This window comes from Saccopteryx leptura, chromosome 3 (genome assembly GCF_036850995.1).
Source record: "Saccopteryx leptura isolate mSacLep1 chromosome 3, mSacLep1_pri_phased_curated, whole genome shotgun sequence".
NCBI classification, from domain to species: Eukaryota; Metazoa; Chordata; class Mammalia; order Chiroptera; family Emballonuridae; genus Saccopteryx; species Saccopteryx leptura.
This window is the reverse complement of record NC_089505.1, coordinates 246008852-246023627: the sequence shown is the minus strand read 5'-3', so window position 1 is coordinate 246023627 and position 14776 is coordinate 246008852. Positions and strand designations below refer to the sequence as shown.

General features: G+C 37.0%; 1 protein-coding gene across 3 annotated transcripts in view; it reads left to right on the top strand.

Moving 5' to 3' along the window:
- Positions 1-14014, top strand: part of ZNF638 (zinc finger protein 638) — a 92962-nt gene extending 78948 nt beyond the window's left edge. For all 3 annotated transcript variants that reach the window (XM_066378010.1, XM_066378011.1, XM_066378009.1), the window contains exons 22-28: positions 1829-3044; positions 3601-3666; positions 6087-7035; positions 7833-7937; positions 11157-11261; positions 12028-12146; positions 13699-14014. In XM_066378010.1, coding sequence (XP_066234107.1) covers positions 1829-3044; positions 3601-3666; positions 6087-7035; positions 7833-7937; positions 11157-11261; positions 12028-12146; positions 13699-13764 — 2626 coding nt within the window. In that variant the 3' untranslated portion in view covers positions 13765-14014. The remainder of the gene's footprint in view (positions 1-1828; positions 3045-3600; positions 3667-6086; positions 7036-7832; positions 7938-11156; positions 11262-12027; positions 12147-13698) is intronic.
- The last annotated feature ends 762 nt before the right edge of the window (positions 14015-14776 follow it).

Here is a 14776-nt window from a genome sequence, read left to right as displayed (position 1 = left end):
AATTCCTTAAATAAAAATTTATTAACTTTAAATAATTGAACCTATGTTATACATAATAAAAAAAACCTTTACACTTAAAGAAAAACACTAAACCTTGTATTTTGAGAAATAATATTTACATAAATGCTGTAACTGAATGTTACAACTTGTCTTTGTCATAAAACTTTGGCCACAAGTTTTATTTTGACTAGCCTAAGAATTTGGAACGCTTAAATTCAGCCATTTATTTTCTAATATAAGGGATGTGAATTATTTCAAATAACCTTTAAACCCCTTCAGCATACAAAGGGTAGCTTATACAGATGCATAGAATATGTCTTGAGTTAAGGTCTATGGTTACTGGCTGTTTGACTTAAATTCCTTGATCTCTTTGCCTTTACGTTTTTTATCAAGAGATATTTTTCTGATCTCGTAGAAAAGTTTTCTCCTTTAGAAGTTTAAACTTAGCAACTTTAGGGGAGGACCAGTTTATTGGCTCTAATTATTATAGCCTCGTGGTAGCACTTTTTGCAAACTTCTAAAATATTATTAATATCTCGGGATGCCGATATATATATTATAGTGCATTAAATAAAGAATATATGGCCACCCCTTGAGAAGCATATTGTAGAGGGTGTTTCATTCTTTCTTTTTTTTTTTAAAGTGGGGGGGGGGGAGTCAATATTCACTGAGGTATTGATATGGTGTGATCACTTTCTGGTGTCTTCCTCCAACCTGCTGCTTCTGATACAGTTAAATGAATTTATTTGTTGATCTTCAGTTTGTATTAATAACATGCTGGACACTGTCCTTGGAAGCTTGAGTTTTCCTTGTTACTCTTCAAGATTACATCTGATCTTGAGAGCATTCATATAATTTATTCTGTCTCTGTCTCAATGACTGTAGTTGAATTACAGAATTGCACTTTTGTTTACTCTGGATTTGGGAAGAACATGATGAAATAAGGTCAATTGCATATATTTGCCTTGTATTTTCCTCCATTTCTTCTGAATAATTTTACTTACATTTTTAAGTTATGTATTGGAATTTTAAATTATTCTTTGTAATTGGAAAGATTTCTTTTAATATATTCCTTCTCATAATGTTAGCCAAAGGTACATACTTTCTAATATAATAAGACTACATATTTATGTTAGGGTGATTCTGTCAGTTTCCCCTCTAAGTCTCCAACAGAGTATTTAAAAGGTACTTCCAAAGAAAGTATTAGTAATAAATACAGTGCTTGGGAAATTAAAAACAAATCTGTCTCATTCAAAAAAAGAAAAAGAGGTGACTTGGTTAAGAATATGGTCTTTACTTCCTACCAGTTTCTACTATGTTCCTTTTAGGTAAGGGTCACTTATACTATTTCAAATTTCAATGCATGGATTATTAGTTTTGTTATAGAACTATGCACATATTTTATTTTATTATTTCAGTTACCACTGTTGGAAAGATAGGGCCTAATGATAATTTGATACATTCACATTCAGCCTTTCGATGTCAGATATAGATTTGACACAGAAGGAAAGAAATTGTTGATAACTTAAATGAGTACAAGGATCCAAACAGTGGTTATGATTTTGCCATTTCCTTTGAACTAAAAAGAAATCTTCAGTGCAATGGAGGATCTCTTTAAAAATTTTATATTGTTTACATCAAAACATCTTAACCATTTTAATGCTGATTGGCTGGATTTCCCAATGCTTAATCATTAATGTAATGCATCTGGAAGTCTTAACAATTGGCATCAACAGGATTATTTATGATGGTTGAATTCTCATCATAGTTTGATTTTTGTTTGTGTTTTTGTTTGTGTTCCTTTTTGTTTGTTTTTAAATACTTTTAGCCCTGACTTGAAAAACAATCCAGTTGATGAAAGTGAGGTGCAAACAGCAACTGATAGTCCCTCTGTTAAACCTAGTGAGATTGAAGAAGAAACTATTCCCAACATTCAGACAGAAACTTCTGTACAACAGGAAGAATCTTGTGAGGAAGAACCTGAAAAAACACTATGTGACTCTGACTTTGCTATTGAAACGTTGGAAGTTGAAACTCAAGGAGAGGAGATCAAAGTGGAAATGCCTCTTGTAGCATCCATTCCAAACAGCATTGAATTATTCACTGAAAATGTAGAGGAGTCCGTTTTAAATCCGCCAGTGTATACCAGTGACTTTGGGAAGGAAGAGGCAGAAATGATTAATCCTGAAACAGAATTAGCAACATCTGACAGTGCTTTTATAGAAGAAAGGAATATCCAAGGAATTCTAGAAGAATCTCCATCTGAAGCAGAAGACTTCTTTTCTGGGATTACACAGGCTATGATAGAAGCTATAGCTGAAGTGGACAAGCATGAAACTGTTTCAGAAATAGTGCCATCTACTTGTGTTGTGGCCATGGCGCCAGAAATTTCCACTGGGGATGAGAAGACAATGAGTAATAAGGGAATTTCTGAAAAAAGTAGCATGGATGAAAAGAAGGAAAATGAATGTAATGCTAAGGAAACCAAAATGGATCTGCACATAGGAACAGAGAAGACTGAAAAGAATGACACTGAGATGGTTGCAGAGAAGTTGGAAAAGATTGTGGGTGCAGTGGCAGAAAAACCTGCAGAAAACACCGTGATCAAGGCATACCCAAATAAAGGAGTGGGTCAGGGCAGTAAGCCTGATGAAACTAGTAAAACTAGTATGCTGGCTGCATCAAATGCACCTAGCAGTAAATCAAGCATTAAGACTGGCATGGTCTCTTCTCCAAAGGCAAAAACTACGGCTTCAAAATCTGAAAACCAGAAAAGATTTCTAAAATCTGTACTCAGAGATCAAATAAATGTTGAAAAGAAACTTTCAGCCAAGGAATTGGGTCTTAAACCTACAAGTGCCAGGTTGGCTGAAAGCAGCAGTAAATTCAAACCCACTCAGAGCAGTATTACCAGAGGAGGCAGTGGAAGGATCTCAGCCCTGCAAGACAAGGATTCTAAACTGGATTACAGGGATATTACAAAACAGTCTCAGGAAACAGAGGCTAGAACTTCCATCATGAAACGGGATGACAGCAGCAATAAGGTGAGGAGGGTAGGAAGAATGGTTAGCTCCCCTGTTATAGCTATGGAGTAGAAGATACAATCTTGTTTTATACTTTCATCTCATTTCACTCCCAAGCTCCCATTTCCCTTTCTAATTCCATTGATCTAAGCCAATAGACATTTAATGTAATAAGCTCAAGTTCATAATTATTAACAGGTTTGAAAAGCATTATTTGGATAAAATATTGTCAGAAATATAACTTTGTGGTTTAAAAATAAAGTCTGCAGTGAGTCTTCTGAGAATTTAGCACTGTTTCTGAATGGGAAACTGTTTTCTCTTTTAAATTGAAGCTTTATTTATCAGCTTATTGCCCAACTTAGCCATTGTTGGGAAAGGTCAGTAAAACTGATTTTAACTATAACTTCCAGACCATCCTTATACTGTTAAATAACTGTTGACTTAGTTTGAAATACCTGTAAAATATTTGCATAACTGAATTTGTTTGGGTAATGTTTGTTTGAATTCTCTTTTTTTAAGAACACTAATAATGTAGTTGTTAATTCTTTTTTTCTGTATTTTTTAATTAATATTTCAGACTTTGGTTGGGCAAAACACTAAGAATCCTAAAAGCACCACTGGTAGAAGTTCCAAATCTAAAGAGGTGAGAAACAGTTTATTAACACAAACCCTTCTGTTACATGCATCCATAGAAGAGTTCATCTACCTTATAACTTGTGTTTTTCCTATAGAGCAAAGGATAGGACTGAGGTGTTTCATTTTCTTTGGACCCTATCACCAATTCATTTTTGACCTTGAACTAGGCTAGTTTATGTTCTTGGTTTGGTGCAGGGCAAAATGTTACCCAGAGACGGAAAAAGAAGTAGAATAGGAAGATACCTTCAATCTCATATTGACAGGAATAGGTTATAAACACAATAAAATCATGTGAAAAGGAGACTGGTGTTTTACTGGAGTATTTCCCCTCATTTTGCGGCACTTTGAAAAAGGGGGTCATTTTGATAAATGGATGTGCTCTGAGATTTACTGTTCTGTTACTTGGTTATACTGCCAAACTTGCACGTTTCATTTGGGGGTGTGTGTGTGTGTGACAGAGAAAGTCAGAGAGAGGGACAGATAGGAATAGACAAGAAGAAAGAGAGATGAGAAGCATCAGTCATTATTTTTCGTTGTGACACCTTAGTTGTTCACTGATTGCTCATATGTGCCTTGACTGGGGGGTTGCAGCAGACCAAGTAACCCCTTGCTCAAGCTGGTGAGCCTTGCTCAAACCAGATGAGCCTGTACTCAAGCTGGTGACCTCAGGGTCTCGAACCTGGGTCCTCTGCGTCCCAGTCCGACGCTCTATCCACTGTGCCACTGTCTGGTCAGGCTACACATTTCATTTTATATTTGATTGTTCGCTAGTTTAGATTTCCAGCACTCATAGAATATAGAATATTATTTTCAGTCATTTTACTTACTTTCCTTGGTAGGGGAGGAACTTGGCCTATTTTATTGAGGCAAGGAGAAATGTTAGTTTAAGAAGCAGAAGTTAGGATATGGTTAGTTTCATTGGCTTAATAAGTTGATAATTACTTATAGTTTCTTCCCCACCCCCCAAAATTATTTGGTATATATTCAAATTTCATTATTGTATGTACTAGTAATTGATCATTGATAGCATACTAAATGTATAGGAAGCCTGCTAGGAGTTTATTTTCTTTAGCATTGGCATTATTTTTTGAATTACAGATTAATTTTTTCAAGTGCAATAATATTTGACATTAAGTCTTAGTAATTTTCCATATAACTATCAGTATATAAACTATATCTTAGTGTTGCACATCTTAAAATATGTATTATATATAAATTGGTCAATAAAATAATCTAGGTAGCTATTTACTTTCTAGCTACATTGAGATATTTAACAAATGGAACAGTAAATTCTTTGTATTCATTGTTTGATACATGCTTTAAGTATAGGTTTTTGTGCATCATTTTAAAACTTGTATATCATTTACTGAATTTAGGTTAAGGTGGAATTAGATTGTTCTTACTAGGCTTTTGTCCTTGACATTGTGTACTTTGTGAATTACAGCTGATTCATTTGTAGGGCTTAAAAACAATTTTTTTATAAATTTTTTTTATTTTTTTTATTTAGTGAGCGGAGGGAAGGCAGAGACAGATACCCAGATACCCATATGTGCTCTGACCTAGATGCACCCAGCAAGTCCACTAAGGGGCGATGCTCTGCCCATCTAGGGCCCTTGCTCTGTTGCAACCAGAGCCATTTTTTAATGCCTGAGGTAGAGGCCATGGAGCCATCCTCAGCACGCAGGGACAATTCGCTCTAATCGAGCCATGGCTGCAGGAGGGGAGGAGAAGAGAAAGAGATAGAGAAGCAAGAAGGGGAGACATGGTGAAGCAGATGGGTGCTTTTCCTGTGTGCCCTGACTGGGAATTGAACCCGGTACATCCACATGCCGGGCCAGTGCTATACTATTGAGCCAACTGGCCAGGGCCAAAAAAACCCTAATTATTTTTTTTAAAGATTTTATTTATTGATTTTAGAGAGAGGAGAGAGAAAAAAAAAAAAGAAGGCAGGGCAGTTGGATGAGCAGGAAGCATGAACTCATAGTTACTTCTTATATATGCCTTGGCTGGGCAAGCTCGGGATTTCAAACCAGCCACTTCAGCATTCTATAATAGTTTGACACTTTATCTACTGCGCCACCACAGGTCAGGCAAAAAAGTTTTTTTAATTATTGATTTTTGAGAGAGAAAGAAACATCAATTTGTTGTTCCACTTATTTATGTCTTCATTGGTTCATTCTTCTCTGTGTCCCAATCAGAATCGATCCCACAACCTTGGTATATCAGGGCAACACTAACCAACTGAGCTGCCTGGCAAGGGCCTCATTTTTAGGGCTTTTAAGAATAATTTCAGCCTTTAGGAAACTTCTTTGCACTGAAATATTCACAAATGATACTTTATACACATTTACTGGGATTATTTGAAACCTAGCCAGTTTATCAGTAGTTGTTCACAATTCTATGATTTTTTTAAAACCTTTACAACAGGAACCATCGTTTCCATTTAATTTGGATGAATTTGTTACTGTGGATGAGGTTATAGAAGAAGTGAATCCTTTCCAAGCCAAGCAGAATCCACTAAAGGGAAAAAGGAAAGAAGCTCTCAAAACTATCCCTTCCTCTGAACTTAATTTAAAGAAGAAGGAGAAAACTTCTGCTCCTCATGTTGTTGAGGGAGAATTATCTTTTGTAACATTGGATGAGATTGGGGAAGAGGAAGATGCAGCTGCACATCTAGCACAAGCTTTAGTCACTGTAGATGAAGTAATAGATGAAGAAGAAATAAATATGGAAGAAATGGTAAAGAATTCAAATTCACTTCTTACATTAGATGAGTTAATTGATCAAGATGATTGCATTTCCCATGCTGAACCTAAAGATGTTACTGTACTGTCTGTTGCTGAAGAACAAGATCTTCTCAAACAGGAACATTTGGTAACTGTGGATGAAATTGGAGAAGTAGAAGAGCTACCTTTAAATGAGTCAGAAGACTTAAGTTTTGCCACTTTAAATACTAAAGAAAATGAGGGAAATACTGGAAGGGATTCCATTGGGTTAATTTCTTCTCAGCTGCCTGAAGACCCTTCTACTTTAGTTACTGTAGATGAAATACAGGATGACAGCAGTGATCTGCACTTAGTGACTTTGGATGAAGTAACTGAAGAGGATGAAGACTCTCTGACAGATTTTAACACCCTTAAAGAAGAGCTTAATTTTGTTACTGTTGACGAAGTTGGAGAGGAGGAAGATAGAGACGATTTAAAAGTTGAGTTAGCACAAAGCAAAAACGACCACCCCACAGATAAAAGAGGGAATAGGAGAAAGAGACCTGTGGACACAAGGAAGACAAAACTTGAAGACTTGTCCCAAGTGGGTCCAATAAGTGAAAATGTTATGGAAGAAGATCTGAAAACCATGATTGAAGGGCACTCAACAGGTAGATACTTAGAAGTGATAGTTTTTTCTGTTATGAGGGTATTACATTTAAAATTTTTAAAATGTATGTTGCAGAATACTAATATTTTCAGTCTGTGTTGATAACAAGATAAAAAAAAAATAGTTACGGCCAGTGATATTTTCCAAAGAAATGTGTACAATTTTTAAAAGTTTCTTAGTTACAGAGTAGACCTTGTCCCAAGTCATTCTACCTCAAGAAAAGATGACAAAACCGAAAAGCAAACCCAAATTAGTATTGGAAGGAAAATGTTATATTTGCATTATTGGGAAAACCAACTTTTGGTAAATAAAATGATATTTGTACCAGACTGCTTCCCAGTTTTTGCTTAGCCTTTGGATTTAGAAAAATTCATAGAGGTACCATTTCATTTTTAAGTAGTATTTTGAGGGTATAGAATAATAGGTCAGCTCACTTTCAGGACTTGAGGGAGATCAAAATAATTTCCAGTAAGGAAATCTTGAAAGAGTTAATGAAACTACGAAGAAAAAATAGTAGGAAGGTCCTGCAGATTTGTGAAACAAAATATAAAAATTTGTATAGGCTCCTTGGGGAAAGGAGCTTGGAAGGTATAGTTGGAATAAGATAATCAGAAAATAAAAGGAGAATGTTTAGACTAATGCTGAATGTTTTTAATAGAATTCTCTTCTTTTATAATAGAAGCTTCCTTCCCAAATTTGAATATTATCTTTGCAAAAAAGATTTTAAAATTGTTATTCAGAGGTAAAAGCAATTTAAATATTGTTACTGTAGCAATTAATTAGACTTTCTTTTTAAAGCTAAAATGCCAACCAAGAGAGTTAGAGTTGGGAAAATGCCACCATTGGAAAAAGCTGTTGCAGCAGGTCCAGAGCAAGATGAAGAGGCCTACCAAATTAGTGAAGGTAAAGCAGGATTGATGGAGGGGGCCGGAGAGGAACGTGGCAGCAGTCTTAGATCTACTACCTAAGAAGTAAAGTGGAAGAACAGTGAAATAGAGTGGAAGCGGGGAAAGCAGCCTTATAATGATTAAATCTGGATAAAGATTTTTATCTTTGTAATTTAGAGAGCTAATGGAACATAATTAAATGGGGTAATAGAATAATAGGCGATCCTTTGTGACAAATTTGTGGAAATGATCCATGAAAGGTTATTCTGACCATGTTGGAGTATCAAGTGGACCATTTACTAACTAGCCCTTATTTGTAGACTAGATCTGTTGCTTTGTGGATGCTGCCAGGCAGCCAACCAATGAATTAAAATGTTTTAATAACATTGATCGCCCTGGCCGGTTGGCTCAGCGGTAGAGCGTCGGCCTAGCGTGCGGAGGACCCGGGTTCGATTCCCGGCCAGGGCACACAGGAGAAGCGCCCATTTGCTTCTCCACCCCTCTGCCGCGCTTTCCTCTCTGTCTCTCTCTTCCCCTCCCGTAGCCAAGGCTCCATTGGAGCAAAGATGGCCCGGGTGCTGGGGATGGCTCTGTGGCCTCTGCCTCAGGCGCTAGAGTGGCTCTGGTCGCAACATGGCGACGCCCAGGATGGGCAGAGCATCGCCCCCTGGTGGGCAGAGCGTTGCCCCTGGTGGGCGTGCCGGTGGATCCCGGTCGGGCGCATGCGGGAGTCTGTCTGACTGTCTCTCCCTGTTTCCAGCTTCAGAAAAACAAACAAACAAACAAAAAAAAACAACATTGATCATATTCTGTTGAAACAAATAGGTACATTGTCTAAGTGAAGGAGAGTTTTCTAGTCAAAAAACAAATATTTGTCATCGTGTCCATTATAGTCAGAGCAAAATGCTAAAAGGAGTAGAAAAAAAGCACACCCGTTCCCGATCTTAAATTAATTCAGAGAGATAAAGCAAAAAAAATCAACAACCCAAATGCCTTAAACAGCCCTTGTATAGACTCTCTGTAGCACCTTTTCTGTCTTCTCTAAGGAAAAACTACCAATTGTGATTCAGTTCAAGTTCATTGAATCTGATCTTAACTGGGCCCTCAGTGATACTTCATAATCTGTGATAGGCCTCCTTCCTTACCCATTTCCTAACCAGCTGTAAGATAAGCTTTTTTCTCCCCTCTGCATTACCTAGCCCATTCCTCACTGGATAACCTCACTTTCATTTCTACATATTTACCAGAGCAAATATATGATTTCCCTGTCTGCTAGCCTGTATTTTACCTATGTTGGCTCCTCACACATAAAATATGCCCAGGTCTTTCCCATTTAAAAAACCATGTCCTTAACTTTGGAATCTGTCTTGCTCCCATCTTTTTGCCCTTTTTTGGGAGCAAAGCATTGAGAAAGAACACTTATTTTTACTTCTTCATCTCCCATTGAAATGGATATATTTTGGCTTCTTTCTGAACCACTTTCCTGGATTGGTGTTGATAGAGACCTTCCATTGGGTTATTGTGAAACTTAAGGGTTTTTTTCTTCTTAATTTAGTTTTTATTTGTCTTCTCTCCATCATTTATTACTATTGCTCATGCCCTCTTTCTTTTTTTTTTTTTTTTTTCTTTTTTGCATTTTTCTGAAGCTGGAAACAGGGAGAGACAGTCAGACAGACTCCCGCATGCGCCCGACCGGGATCCACCCGGCACGCCCACCGCTCTGCCCATCCTGGGCGTCGCCATGTTGCGACCAGAGCCACTCTAGCGCCTGAGGCAGAGGCCACAGAGCCATCCCCAGCACCCGGGCCATCTTTGCTCCAATGGAGCCTTGGCTGTGGGAGGGGAAGAGAGAGACAGAGAGGAAGGCGCGGCGGAGGGGTGGAGAAGCAAATGGGCGCTTCTCCTGTGTGCCCTGGCCGGGAATCGAACCCGGGTCCTCCGCACGCTAGGCCGACGCTCTACCGCTGAGCCAACCGGCCAGGGCCATGCCCTCTTTCTTGCAGCTCTCTCCCAAATAGGTACTCCTCTGTCTTTGTCTCTCCTCTGTAACCTGTCCTTGATACCAAGCCATAGTTAGTGCTTTAGTTAAAGGATGAAGAATAGAGAAAGGATGATTTATTTACTGCTTCCATAACAATTTATTTCCATTAACAGAAAGACAAGTATGTTTGACAATGTGTTTTCTAGCTTAAGAAAAGATAACTTTTAAGCTTAAAATATTTGTTTTAATCTATTTAAATTACCATATAATTATTATTTTGAGATAAATGTGTCTTTTAAATTTCAGGAGCCAATGTGTTTGAAAAAGTTTATTACTTTGATGAGGGAATAAACTTGTGTAGGATGAGACTGGAGGCTGTTCTAACCATCAAGTCAAGAAAAGGGAGACAGCCTTTTTTTATCAATACTTGAGGACTTGATGACCAGTCAAATGTGAGGAATAAGAGAAGAATGAATAAGTATATCAAAATTCCTAGCAGTCTTCTCAGACTTGGTATAGGTAGCCTGGTTGCCTGGGGAGAGCACTGAACTTGAATCATAGTCTTAGTTCTAGGCTCCGTCAGTTACTAGTCATGCAAACTTGGGCTATCAGTTCATCAGCTTAGGCTCAGTTTTTGTGTTTTTTATTTTTTAAATTTTTATTTATTGATTTTTAGAGAGAGAGAAACATCAATTTGTTGTTCCACTTATACATGTCATCATTGGTTGATTTTTGTATGTGCCCTGACTGGGGATCAGACCTTCAACCTTGGCTTATTGGGACAACGTTCTAACCAACTGAGCCACCTGGCCAGGATTGGGTGGTTTTTTGTTTTTTTATTTGTTTATTTGGTTGGTTGGTTGGTTTGGAAGGTCTTCTGAATTATTTTCTGCTCGTGTCCTTTCCCCTTTAATCTACACTCTCCAGCCCAATACTTGGCATACACAAGTTAACTCTTGACAGTAATTATTCAACTTCCATTACCCTTTAAATTCTTTATGGAACAATGTATAAATCAGCTGCTAGCTTTAGCTTTTTCCTTCAAATGTATTTAATAGGGTTAAACAAATTTACCCATTTATTCCTTATTTCAAATTTCCTTGGAAGAGTGGTCAGGTAAGATTAAACCAAGGAAGATTTACTTAGAGGGATAAGCCATAAAATGATCTTTGAAGGAAAGGATTATCTAATGTTAGCTTTACAAAGTCTATAAATCTATTTCAAATAATTTGTTTCCTTAATAAATGACTTTAGTTGATGATGAAGAGTCTGGCTTTAAGGATTCAGAACCAGAACAAAAGCGCAAGAAGATTGAGGACTCTTCTTTAGGGAAATCTGTGGCTGCTGATGTCTCTGAAGGTAAAGTGACAATATTTTTTTTCCTTATCCACATGAAATAGAAGTTCATTACCATAACTAAGGTTCTGTTGTTTAGATGAGTTATGAAATAACCTTGCTTAGATGATTATTTTAGAGTGGAAATTAGCAAGTTTTGCACATTGGCATTTCTGTAAAGTTTATTAGGCTGTGTTTTCACCTAGCAAGGATCTTCTTACTGATTGCACTCTTAAAGTCTGAGGTATGCCTTTTTAAAAAAAATTCTGATACATTTTTTGATGCTCTGATAAGAATTGATTTAATATGTTCCCAGACATAAATTTTATGTAAGTAGAACATATTGAAAAGCTTAGCTAACAAATTTTGTTCCTGGCTAGCTAAGATGATCTGAGGGGCTCCTTATTTGTCTGAGTATTCCTCAAGCAGACAGTTGCCCATCATTCTGCCTCTTTCCTGTTTTATTTTAATAGGGAATTCCAAAGAGGTTTATTTCAAATAATCTCTAAGGGATTCTTTTTAAATGAATTGCTGTTCTGAAGGAATTCCTTGGCATTCCTGGAGGCCCTGGAATATTACAGAATTTAAAATAAAGATTTCATTTTTGTGACTTAAAGCTTAATTGCACTTGATCCTTAGATATATAGCAGTGTATGTTATATTTGTATATAAGTATATACTGTGCTTAGCTTTTTGTTGTGTTTACATAAGTTGATTAACATAGCTATAGATAAATAAATGGTCATAAATTTTCTCCTTTCTCTTAACCTTCTTTCTTCCTATCCTCTAGATTTAGACTTTCTTGTACCGAAGCCTGGATACTTCTGTCCAATTTGTTCCCTCTTCTACTCAGGTGAAAAAGCAATGACAAATCACTGCAAGAGTACACGTCATAAGCAAAATACAGAGGTAAATTTTTTTTATTCTTAACTCCTCATAAAATCTTCAGGTGATGGTATTAGAATTAAACTACTTAAGTATCCACCCAAATGTGCATTCTCTTTATTTGGGAGAACTTTTGAAGGTTTGTGCCAGTTGATTTAAGTTTAGATTCCTATTCCTCCCCTTCACCGTACCTTGTCAGGAACTTTTTAGTCTTTCTTTCTTCTGGCAGCATTTGCCAGTAGTGTCCCATGTGACACTTCAGTAAGTGTGGGAAACTATATTCTGATGCACCCTTGCAGAGTCACAGATACATAACATACCCTGCTCACAAAAATTAGGGGATCAGGGAACATGCAGATACTCCAGTACTTTCAACCTTTTGTATAGTGCATTTTCACCAATGAAATAAATGTTGGTTTTGTATCTCATTTGCATAATTGAACAGCTTTCTTTGACTTGTTTGTTTTTCTGATGTTCTTTAATAAAAAGAATCAAATGCTTTTTTTATTGCTTCATATTCATTTTGAAATATCCCCTAATTTTTGTGAGCAGTATATTAAAGTTTCTAAATTGTCTCGTTAGAAAGAACAGCTTAACTATTTAACCCATTTCCTAAACTGATTTAGTCACAAATACCTCTCTTTTTTTCAAGTTGTACACATCTTCAGGGAGTGCTATTCTAGCGAATCATTATCAGCCATAGTTCTTATTCCTCCTGTTTGAATACATTTTCCAAATTGAATTTGTGGCGCACACACTCATCTAACATGTATTGAGCTCTTATTTGCTGGAAGCTTGTTTAAACCATCCCCTACAAATCAACTTTATAAAGTAGATGCTATCATTCCAGTTTTAAAGATGAGGAAACAGACTTAAAGAATATTTAAGCCTGAGTATCTAATCCCAAGGTCACATAGCTAATTAATGGCAGACCTAGGATTTGAACCTAGCTCTGTTTTATTCTAGGCTCAAGCCCTTAACTGCTATGTTCCAGTTTTTCTAGCTCTTTTTGTTTATTTTTCATACACAAAAGCCCTGTTGCTGCCCTTGCACCTTTATATTGCTGTTTCTTTGCCCTTTCCCAGTCCTGTTTGTGTTCATTCCCATCTTTTAGGTTTCTACTTAAGTGTCAGCTTCCCAGAAAGGCTTTTGCCTAAGAAAGACATAGCCAAAGTATAACACTCCCTCCCCTAAAAGAAGGATCAACCTCAGTCAATTACCTTATTAATTTTTCCTTTATGTGGCTTATCACTACCCAAAATTACCTTATCTATTTATTGTATTGTTTCTCTTCCCCCACTAGACTGTAAGCTCCATGAGGTAAAGGGCCTTACCTATCTTTTTGACCACTAAAGTCCCAAAACACCAAGCATAATGAATGCCTGGTGTGTCATTAATATCAGGTGACTGATGAATGAAGGAAGGAATGTTAATGTAAGGCACTATATTTCTAATCTTTATTTTATAGGATCAGGCTCTTTTAAATTGTAAATACAATGAGATATATTAGATTTGTTTGTATACACAGCAAAGCAATATCTAATAAATATTTTATATTGCAAATTGATTTTAACAGAAGTTCATGGCCAAGCAAAGAAAGGAAAAGGAGCAGAATGAGGTCGAAGAAAGAAGCCCTAGGTGATTCGGGGAAAGGGAAGATTTTTGTTAGAAATTTGTTTAGGGTCCAGTTGATTTGTGTATTTTTGTTATCACTTAATTTGTAACTTTTGTTTCAGAATAAAATATTCATGTTGTACAAATTTCTGATTGCCCTTGATGTAGAGACTGATGGGGAAAGTATGATGGGTTTGATTTTTATATCAAATCATCAGGCATGGATAAATATCTTTTAGAAGTGTTGAAATAAATGTTCCTACTGCATATTTAAAATACCATCTTGTGTTTGTGGCTGATTTATTAACAATAAGACTTGTTTGCCTCTGATTACAGACAGGCTTCTTCTCTACAACCACTTTGGCTTGGGATGTTTGGGTTTCTTCATGTATTACAGCGTGACAGTATTTTACTTTTCTTCAACTATACATGTACAGGTCTGAGATTTCCTAAAACTCTCAAGATTTCTGGCTAAAATTACTTTATAGCATGTTTGGCCCAGGTAGGTTTGAGTAAACTTATACTTGATTTTTTTTTTTTTTTGAGAGAGAGAGAGAGGGACAGAGAGAGAGATGAGAAGCTCATAGTTGGCAGAACTTGAGTTGTTCATTGATTGCTTTCTCATACGTACCTAGACCAGGGAGCTTCAGCTGAGCCAATGACCCCTTGCTCAAGCCAATGACCTTTGGGCTCAAGCCAGAGACCAAGGGGTCATGTCTGTGATCCCATGTGCAAGCTGGTGACCCCATGCTCAAGCTGGTGAGCCTGTATTCAAGCCAATGAGCCTGCGCTCAAGCTGGCAACCTTGGGGTTTTGAACCTGGGTTCTCAGTGTCTCAGGTTGACTCTGCGCTGCGCTACCACCTGGTCAGGCTATACTTGATCTTTTAAATGTGTTGGGAAGATATTTTTTTGCTTCTGGATATAGCTACTACTTCTGCCAGACCCTTAAAGTAGCTTTTTGCAAGTCATTTAGGTATTGGCCTGAAACTATAAAGACCAAGCAGCCTTTACTTCTATGTACCACTAGAGTAGCTTTTA